The sequence below is a fragment of the Oncorhynchus masou genome, chromosome 32, assembly GCF_036934945.1.
Source record: "Oncorhynchus masou masou isolate Uvic2021 chromosome 32, UVic_Omas_1.1, whole genome shotgun sequence".
In the NCBI taxonomy this organism is placed as follows: domain Eukaryota; kingdom Metazoa; phylum Chordata; class Actinopteri; order Salmoniformes; family Salmonidae; genus Oncorhynchus; species Oncorhynchus masou.
In genome coordinates this window covers 26,631,640-26,642,693 of record NC_088243.1, presented here as the reverse complement: position 1 = coordinate 26,642,693, position 11,054 = coordinate 26,631,640, and the positions used below count along the sequence as shown (strand labels likewise).

At 41.6% G+C, this 11,054-nt stretch overlaps 1 protein-coding gene across 1 annotated transcript in view; it reads left to right on the top strand.

Annotated features, from left to right (window-relative positions):
* The first annotated feature begins 1,603 nt into the window (after positions 1-1,603).
* The window catches only part of LOC135525803 (protein kinase C eta type-like), a 57,217-nt gene continuing 47,766 nt past the window's right edge, over positions 1,604-11,054 (top strand). Inside the window, exon 1 of the mRNA XM_064953683.1 lies at positions 1,604-2,501. Within this exon, the coding sequence (XP_064809755.1) occupies positions 2,151-2,501 (351 nt within the window). The 5' untranslated portion in view covers positions 1,604-2,150. The remainder of the gene's footprint in view (positions 2,502-11,054) is intronic.

Sequence of the window (11,054 nt, the reverse complement as noted above, 5' to 3'; positions counted from 1 at the left end):
ATGTGTGTAAGTGTGTGATCATAACTCTTGATTTGGGCATGGCAACAGCTGTAGGGAGGAGAGTATAAAAATGGATGAAAAACGGGAGAGAGTTGGAGAAATAGAGAGATGGGGACAGTTGGGAAAACAGAGAGACCAAACAAATCACCCTCCATGATCGTATAAACGCCAGCCAGTGAAACGACTGCTGTGGAGAAAAATGTCTGCGGTAGCCTAAGAAAAAAAGACCACTGTCAAGATGAGGAAGTAGGGCATGTAAAAGTACAGACGGAAAAAAAACAAAAGATTGATGATGTGGTATGAAGGAGGAAGATGGCTATCAAATGAACTTTCTTGAGTTCAACAGCAGTCTCAGCCTGCCCTCTGCTGGACTGTATGGTGTAATGCTCCACAAAACTGGCAATGAAGACCAATGTACAGTATTCCTTGGGAATATTCAAAGTGAGGAATGGTTACTCACAGACCATGGATGATGGATCAATTGAATGTGTTTTTACCGGTAATGAAAGTTGTCTCAGGAGGTTGTCTTAGACCACGTTGATGTATTACGGGCACATGTTTGTCTCGGAATTCTATTACTGACAGGTCAAATCCCTGTCAGTAATGACTCAATGTCTGACTGAACACACTGACATACACATACATCTGTAGTACTCAGGTTAGTCATTCTGGGGTGATAATTCTGAAAAACATATGAAACCACACTACCCTATCTATCTGTCACTTTTATCTCATCACAGTCTTCTTTTTATAAGGGCAGGTAAAAGCCGTTGTTTATAAGACAGGCTCTATCCCTGAGATCTGTAAGAGCCGTGTTAAAAGCTTTGTTTTTTAAGACCATCTTTGTTCCCTGGGATGTGGCCCCTTTATTGGAAGCAGCTGGAAGAGAGAGATGTGGGGAGGCGACGTTTGGCAGAGAAGGCTGAGAGGTCAACTCTAACACTAATAACGGCAAGACTTTGATCGTGAGAGAGAGAAATACATACTGACCTCAAAGATTGACAGTGTGGCACCGAATATGACCTTTTCTTTTGCCAAAAAGATTGGGGTCAAGGGAGTTTGGAAATGAGGGCAGAGAGAGTGTGTGTCAGAGGAAGATATTCAGAGACAGAGAGGGGTTAAGACTGGAGGGGAGTTAGAACTAACCCATGAGTTAAGGTCATCGTTAGCGCTTTCTGGTTACTTTCATAGGTCCTCTGAGGCACTCTTTCAGAAGAAAACTCTTGCCTTTAATTTCCTTCTTTTTGATTCTGGTGTTATTAGCATTCAGCATAAATCAACTCCACAGCGCCCATCCTTACAACTCAGATTAAAAGCCCACTTGTTTCTACCATGTCTTGCAGCTCATGGCCATGTGCCTTTAATTACATCTTCACAGCTGTGCCAGGTGATATTCTTCACACAAGAACTGTACAATAGACCTCTGGAGGCTAAATAGCTGTAGTCATACTTTCTGTATATCACAAGGGGGTGCTATTTCCTTATTTATCTGCCCAGGACAGGAGAATCATTTCGATAGCCTACCCCCATGCTCTGAGGCAACCCTAAGCGCTGCAAGTGCACTAAGGTAGTTATAGTCTTAATGCTACTTTGTCCACATTATTATATCAATCCTGGATAATAACCGATGAGACTAATATTGACTAGACCTTTTACAGTTAGTTGTAGCATGCCAATTAGTCAGAACAAAATGTAAACACGTGCATTGAGAAAGAAGAAACTATAGAAAGCATTATCGTGCATGGTCGCTACTTCTGTTACTTCCTTTTTACGGAACTTGCCTTGTGCTTCCTTGAAGTAGACCTAGGTCGTTGTCAGAACGTGCGCGCTTTCTGTATAGCCTACATCAGCAGTGTTGTTTTGGGAGGCAAGATCACACGCGCTGGTCCAGGGCACCGCTCACGACCGAGGGTCAAGAGCACCGTGCGAACGCGTCACCTGCAAATGCCTATTGCTCTAGGATGCAACATTGGACTCCAATTCACAGTCAAATATATTGATTTATATTATTTTGAAATTAGGTCAGTATGTATGAATGCTTTACATGATTATCGCAATAGCGTAGTTTTAATTTGAGTTTAAGTCTTTTTTTGATTTTTTTTTTTAAAACTTTGAACTTGTTACGGTTTTTTTTTCTGTAGAGGAACAATATGAAGTTCAACGGGTATCTGAAGCTTAGAATTGGTGAGGCGCTGGACCTCAAACCAACTACTTTTTCTCTTCGTCACTCTGTAATGTTCAACAAAACGGCTCCCACTCTAGACCCTTACCTTGTGATAAAGGTGGACGAGTACAAAATTGGACAAACACATACAAAACAGAAAACCAACATGCCAACTTACAACGAAGAGTTTTGCCTCAATGTCAACGACGGCAAGCATATAGAGTTGGCTGTATTTCATGATGCACCCATAGGGTATGACGACTTTGTTGCCAACTGCATTATTCAATTTGAGGACTTGATCAAAACCTCGAACACAGAAGATACTTTTGAAGGATGGGTGAGTAGCTTTAAAGCGGCAATCATTAGTTAAAACAGTAATAAAGCCGAATCCCTGCCCTGATCCTATAAAAAGCTGAGAGATGGGGCTGGAGAAATGTAACCACGAGCAAAACATTTTTTTTTACAACAAAACAAAACGCACTATTTTCACATTTGTTCGGGTGGTGCTGAAAATGATGAATACGAAGTTGAACGTTTTGGAAATGACCCTTTAAGCCCTGGGCACTGTGAGGATGAATAGGGACTGATGTGGCTGGCATGACACAATTGTATCCTCTTGGTAATTCACTCAAATAGCCTTTATGATAAAGCAGAATGAATATAGCCAGACTGTCAGTAAAAAATACCCTGATCATATTTTCATTTACCTCTCTGAAAAGTTCCCTTGGAGAAGTTTTGGGGAATTTGCATATACACATTCCATACTGTACTGTTGGGTGATAAACTAATGCCAAGGGCCAGACGCAAGGGAATAGGCACTTCTAAATACATCCCCATCAGTAGTGCTACTTGTAGACCTGAGATGCATAGTTTACACTCATTTTTCCATTCCCTTTCCAGTCCTTTCTTTACAGGGCAAGAAGCCAATAGTGTCCTTTCCCCATATAGAGCCGCTAATTATAGGTGCCATCTTAGTGAATGTCTGTGTGTTTAGCTTACACCTAGTCTCAAACCCAGACCCACATGAGTACATTATAGGAAGCAACACGTCTGTCTAGAGACTAACTTGAGCCTGTCGGAAAGCCAGAAGCGACATCGGCAAAGGGCCATAACCAACACATGCCGTTCTAATGTGTTAATTGTGCTCCCTGCTAGCAGTATGTCAAGCATGGCATTGTAAAGTGTGCTGGAAACCACAACCAGCAGAGACTTTGCATCTGGGGTCGGTGCCTTGCATGCACAAACAAGCTGAAGTGTGATAATACCCTAACTTACTGCATCTCATACCGCCACTCTCGTACAGCCACTCACATACAGCCATTGATAGATGTTAAAGTGACAGTATCAAACGAATGACCTGTTAAGACTTTCTACCTTTCTCTCTCTGGTTGATGTGCATTGCTTTAGGGGCTACATGGATACCTCTTTATGCCATTGTAGGCTACTATTGGTTTGGGTTATGTTTGTCACTGGAACTGTCCTCTATAACATAGTTTCACTCGTCTGGTTTACTTTTGGTCCATTTTAATCATGTGTAACCTGAACTTTGGTGAACTGGGATTGTCAGTGTGCCTTGAGACCCACCGTCCTCTAGTGGCTGTCTGGGCTTCTTATTATCTCTTATGGTCACACAGTCCAATTTTTAAAATGTAACCTTTATTTAATTAGGCAAGTCAGTTAAGAACAAATTCTTATTTACAATGAAGGCCAAACCCGGACAAATTGTGCGCCACCCTATGGGACTCCCAATCACAGCCAGAAGGGATGCAGCCTTGATTTGAACCAGGGACTGCAGTGACACATCTTACACTGAGAGTGCCTTAGACCGCTGCGCCACTCGGGAACAATGGGCTGACATACTCAACCTCCTCGGTCATGGGGACAAAAAGCTATTAAGCAATACTTCACAATGTTGGCTATGAAGCCCAGAGTCAGATGAACTGGTGGATACCATTTTTATGTCTACGTGTGCAGTTTGAAGGAAGTTGCTAAATAGCGTTAGCGCAAACGCTGGTTAGCATTGGCTCTTAAAACTACCTCTAACTTCCTTCATACTGGATGCAAAGACATAAAAATGGTATCTATGAGTTCATTCGACTCTGGGGAAGTGTCCCTTTAACCTCTTGAAAAGTAGAATCTGAGTTTTTTTTTGTTTTTTTGCGAAGCTTCCACCAGGGGCCAATTGCTGAAGACCAGAGTCAGTGCAGTGCGTGTGTCTGTGAGGTTTTATTGACCAAGATGTGGGCATAGCCTGCCCTCACTTTAGGACATGCACTCTTGACAGCACTTATCTGATAGATCTGAACGGTGAAACTATCTTTTTGCTTTGTTAGCTTTCTCAGATGAAGTGCTTGGGGCCCTATATGTATGACAAAGAGTAGAGACTAAAAAGTAGGGCACAGGCCTCCACACGCCAACACCACTGTTATTGCTGCTTTCCCAAAGTCTGCTTGACCTTCCAAGTCCCTCTCAATCCCATCCCATCTCATCTCCCTCGTTTTATAACTTCTCTTGGCTCAGAGCCAATAACATCACTTTCTCTTTCTCACCTGTGTTCCTCTCTAACCAGCAGGGCAATTCCACGACAACAGAATGATGCCGAGACTCAGATTTCTCCCTTTAAAATGTATGTCAAACAAAATACAATGATTGCAAAGTTAATAAACATACCATGCAACTCTATGTACAAGTTCAACTTTTTATCAATTTCCACTGAGCATTTTACAAAATCACATTTACCTGGAAGAACAGCAAAAACTGTCATTCTGGTCCAAAATGTGCATCTGCACTGGTTTTTTTAAGTAAATGTGTTTTTGGACAATGTTAAAAGTAGTCATTGTGCATAGATTTGTACGGCAGGTAGCCTAGTGGTTAGAGCGTTGGGCCAGTAACCAAAAGGTTGCTGTGTCGAATCCCCGAGCTGACAAGGTAAAAACCTGTCATTCTGCCCCTGAACAAGGCAGTTAACCCACTGTTCCCCAGTAGGCTGTCATTGTAAATACCAATTTGTTCTTAACTGACTTGCCTAGTTCAATTTAAAACAATCTCCCCTCAAAAAATTATTGTAAACGTTTAAAGTGTTACTTTGGAATTGCTCAGTACAGTGTTGCATATTAAACACAAACAGACTTTACAGAGTGTCTTAAATCTTAGGGGGGCTATCGGGACACACACATACAATAACTTTACTTCTTATTGCACTGTTACACAGAACCTTGACCAGCACCATAACACTGTGTGCCTCTGCCCCCATGTCAAAGTACAGAGGAGCAGAGAGAGTCTATGTTGTGTGTCAGGACAAGCAGCAGTTTGAGGTGTTAACCTAAAAAATAGCAACTCAAAATAGAAGCATGCAGTCATATCTGTGTCTCATCAGCCTGTGGCTCAGCCTCATGTGCCACCCACCCACTCCTCTCACACCCCACTCACATCCTCAACACTGGGGGACAGTTTCCATTAAGACCCATAACTTACACCTGTGACAACTTCAAATAGTGGCCTGTGTTGAACCATTTATCAGGTTCATTGAAATTTTGTCTCTTCTAGAAAAGGTTGGGGACTGAATACACTAGACTCAGTTTAACTCTAAATGTCTGTCAGCAGCTTCCACTCCCTGAAAAAAAAACACTTCCTCATTGCTGTGGCTCAGCCAGGCAAAGTTCCTGCTTTTTAAATTTAGTGTGGTCCTGTTTGCATCAGAGCTTGATTTAGTCTGAACACTTCTGTCTTTATCTGTCTCTGGAGTCCTGACTGCATCAGCTGCTTCACAGAGTACACAGACCCAGGGCTCTCAGAGAAAGAGAGAGAACTGGAGCTAACAGTAATGGGTGACAGTAGGCTAATAGTTTGTGTGTGCTCAGCTGAACACAAAGGAAACATGTGTGGAGGGTGATGTCTTGTCAAGGTCAATAGTTAAGGAATGAGAGAGGTGGAATTATCATAACATCTACATCTGATGTCCTTTTCTGTCTGGGATTTCTGTTTCCAATGTTTCAGCCTCAGCATTAGATCATGTGTGATGTTAGATATATTCCCTCCTGACAGTGATACAGAACTGTCTAACTGACCAAGTATATTGAATGGTGAGACCAGCTGGTAGAGATGACTAAATCAGGATAGAGATGACCCTGCAGTATCAGTCCAATCATGTCACTTTTGTTGTGGGTTGTCAAGGTTTTCTATTGGGGCATCTGTCTGACATGAACCCTCTCTGTAGTTTGTGCTGTAAGCAAGGGCATAACTTTTTGTTGTATATTTGGGGTTGGGGTCAGGGTCAACGGGTTCCGGTGTCAACGCCCCTCTAGGGGGGTCTGGGGGCATGTCCCCACGGGAGATGTTTTGTTTTAAAAAGGTCTGAAATGATTGTTTCTGGTGAATTTGGTCAATATACCCCAATAACAACTGAAACACAAATATTTCTTTAAACTGTGTTCTTACTCATAACAGTTCGCTTGGCTAGTACATGGTCTTGAATAACTAATTTCTTATACCAAATTAACTTAAAATCTGACTCCAGAAACATCTTACTTAGTTACACAATTGAATTGTAGTATTAATTCATCAAATTATTCAGTGACATTCAAAATATAACTCTTCGATATGGATCTAACGATAGACTTCAACATTAACCAATCAGTGTAGCATCATGCTCAAGCAATAGACTTCAAAAATAGATAGCAACAATTAATTGTCATTCACCATAAAGTACAAAACAAACACATTCAATTACCTGTTGCAATCTTATATAAAGGTGGGCATGTAGTGGTACAGAGAGGGGTCAGATGTTTAGTCTAAATTCTCTGAAATGTACTAAATACCTGTTTACGCCCGTCACTGACAGAAATAGAATGTTGGCATATTGTTTTCATTTCTATGGTATCCAGCTTCTCCTGGTGAATGAAAGATGGCAACATGGTTCAATCTGCTTTGTGTCATTGTTGAGAGCAGCCACGTCTTCTATCTCCATGATAACCAAATGAAATCAGCAGGCAACAACATTTGTTATAGCACTTGGGCTACAGTCAGCAAAGATGAGAAGTTGAACCGATAGTTCCAATCTGTGTTCAATGTAAATTGCTGTGCAACATGCTGTACCAGACTGCCTTATAACTCATATTCCAAATTCTCACCTGATGACCTGATCGCCCTCTCCCTGTGCCTCAACATGGGCAGTGCTTTCCATCTTTCTACTGACTGTCTCTGACCCCTACCATGACAACCAAATGAAATCAGAATGAAGGCAGCAACTGTTTTGTTATAGCATTGGGCTACAGTCAGAAAAGATGAGGAATTGAACATATAGTGCCTTCCTTAACTCAAATTCTCACCTGATGACCTGTTTGTCCTCTCCCTGCCTCAACGTGGGCAGTACACTCTCACTCTCTCTATTGCCTGTCTTTGAACCCTCCCATAATCATATGATCAAATAATATTATCATATGAAAAAAATGTCTGGCTGTAATAATGATGGGGTTAGCTCATTAACATAAATTATATTCTGCTTTTATTAGCCATTTTTTTTTACTGTTTGGCAATAGGTATAGCTAGCTAGCTGACAACAAAACCCCAGTCTATTATGAATTGTACAGTGTACTGTCGTTAGCTAGCTATGTAGCCATTCATTAATTTGGTCACTCCATTAAGGGCACTAACTACTTGACTCACTAAGTGCTGCTCATGTGGAGCTGTGAACTGTAAGTGCTGTTATTGGGAAGTGGAAATGTCTAGGAGCAACAACGGCTTAGCCACAAAGTAGTAGGCCACACAGGCTCACAGAATGGTACCGCCGAGTGCTGAAGCACGTAGTGAGTAAAAACCTGTCCTTGGTTGCAACACTCACTAGAAAGTTTCAAACTGCCTCTGGAAGCAACTTCAGCAACATTACTCATCGGGTGCTTCATGAAATGGATTTCCATGGCCAAGCAGCCGCACACAAGCCTAGATCACCATGTGCAATGCCAAGCGTCGGCTGGAGTGGTGTAAAGCTCGCTGCCGTTGGGCTCTGGAGCAGTGGAAACATGTTCTCTGGAGTGATGAATCACACTTCACCATCTGGCAGTCCGACAGACGAATCTGCATTTGGCGGATGCCTGGACAACGCTACCAGCCCGACTGTGTAGTGCCAACTGTAAAATTTGGTGGAGGAGGAATAATGGTCTGGGGATTTTTTTCATGGTTCGGGCTAGGCCCCCCAGTTCCAGTGAAGGGAAATCTTAATGCTACAGCATACAATGGCATTCTAGACGATTCTGTGTTTCCAACTTTGTGGCAACAGTTTGAGGAAGACCCTTTTCTGTTTCAACATAATGCCCCCGTGTACAAAGCGATGTCCATACAAAAATAGTTTGTCGAAATTGGTGTGGAAGAACTTGACTGGCCTGCAAAAAGCCCTGATCTCAACCCCCATCAAACACCTTTGGGATAAATTGGAACGCCGACTATGAGCAGGCCTAAACGCCCAACATCCGTGCCTGACCTCACTAAAGCTCTTGTGGCTGAATGGAAGCAAGTTCTCGCAGCAATGTTCCAACATCTAGTGGAAAGCCTTCCCAGAAGAGTGGAGGCCATTTATAGCAGCAAAGGTGGGACCAACTCCATATGAATGCCCATGATCTTGTAATGAGATGTTCGACGAGCAGGTGTCCACATACCTTTGGTAATGTAGTGTACTTCGTAAAAGTACAAAAGGAGGGGGGGGCATGGGTTTACTCTAGGACAGGTCATTCACAGTGATTTAGAAGGCTAATAAGAGTACTACTGAAATAGATAAATGGGACTGTCAACTGATACAGAAATGTGACTAAAAAGCAGTGCTGGAAAAAGTACCCAATTGTCATACTTGAGTGTAAGTAAAGATGTCTTAATAGAAAATGGCTCAAGTAAAAGTGAAAGTAACCCAGTAAAATACTACTTGAGTAAAAGTCTAAAAGTATTTGGTTTGAAATATACTTAAGTATCAAAAGTAAAAGTATAAATAATTTAAAATTCCTTACTAAGCAAACCAGATGTTTTTTGTTTTTTAAATGTATGGATAGCCAGGGGCACACTCCAACACTCAGACATAATTTACAAAAAAAGCATTTTGTGTTTAGTGAGTCCACCAGATCAGAGGCAGTAGGGATGACCAGGGATGTTCTCTTCATAAGTGTGTGAATTGGACCATTTTCCTATCCTGCTAAGCATTCAAAATGTAATGAGTACTTTTGGGTTTCAGGGAAAATGTTTTGAGTAAAAAGTACAATATTTTCTTCAAGGAACGTAGTGAAGTAAAAAGTAGTCAAAAAAATAAATAGTTAAGTAAATTACAGATACCCCCCAAAACTACTTAAGTAGTACTTTAAAGTATTTTTACTTCAGTACTTTACACCACTGCTTAAAAGGCCAACACAGGAATAATATTCTAATCTATTTTTCCTAAATGTATGGGTAACTGACTAAATAAAAGAAACACTTGAGTAAATGAGGGATACAAAGTATGTTGAAAACAGGTACTTCCACACAGGTATAGTTCCTGAGTTAATTAAGCAACTTCATGCTTAGGGTCATGTAAGATATAATAATGCCCAGTTGCCCATCATGGCTAGAATAAATAATCTCATGGAGTTTAAAGTGTGTGTGTGTGTGTCAGTCACCTGATCTCAAACCAATTGAAGATTTATGGAAGATTCTGGAGCTGTGCCTGAGACAGCATTTCCCACCACCATCACCAAAACAATGATGGAATTTCTCCTTGGAGTATGGTGTTGCATCCCTTAAATAGAGTTCCAGACACTTGTAGAATCTATGCCAAGGCGAATTGAAGCTGTTCTGTCGGCTCGTTGTGGCCCAACACACTAAAACACTTTATGTTGGTGTTTGTTTTGGCAGTTACTTGTACATAAATAATTAGCCTACATCTCAGTGTAGCCTAGGTGGTATGTCCACACTGATGCTGACATGAGGGAGGCGCCAGAAAATGTAGCCAAACTTTTAAGTGCCTAAATATAGGCTAAATGCCACTCATGTTTGACAAATATAATGTAGGACATTAACAACATTAACATTAACGTCTAAAAGCTTGATTCTGTTGACATACTCGAGGCACGGTTTGTTCAGATCAAATGGGTGTGTTCCCGGTAATTGTGTTCCCGCTAATTACATTTTGGAACATTCGCATGGAGACTATACTGCAGTATGCGCGTTGCTGTGCTTACTCGGAATGGGCCGGCTGGGGGGGATCCAATCATAAAATGAGGAATGAGGAACATAAAGCCAGTAGCTGCTTGGCACTTTACAAGTGGAGACATGTTTTCCAGTCAATCAAACTAATCATGGTAAGATATTAACGGGTTCAAATGGACCTGTTTCTAATATTGGGGCAGTCATGACTCCCCGTCCCCATGCCCCCGGCAAGTTACTCACCTGGCTGTAAGTAACCTCCGTTTCCATTATAGTGGTTTGTGCATGGTCTCCGCAGCACTGTGGAGATCCTTCAGGTTCTCACTGTGGGCCTAATACAAATCTTTCGACCTCTGTCAGACATAATGAGACTATCTGTCTATGTGTGTAGGTCTTCTTTATACTTACAGTGTATTTAGAAAGTATTCAGACCCCTTGACTTTTTCCACATTTTATTATGTTACAGCCTTTTTCTAAAATTGATTTTTGTCATCAATCTACACAACCTCACGCTGACAAGGCAAAAACAGTTTTTTTGGCAAATGTATGAAAAATGAAAACTTAAATATTGAATTTATAAGTTCGGGCTCTAACTGGGCCTCTCAAGGACATTCAGAGACTTGTCCCGAAGCCACTCCTGCATTGTCGTGGCTGTGTGCTTACTGTGTCCTTTTGGAAGGTAAACTTTTGTCCAAGTCTGAGAACCTGCTCCAGAGCACTCGGGACTTCATCA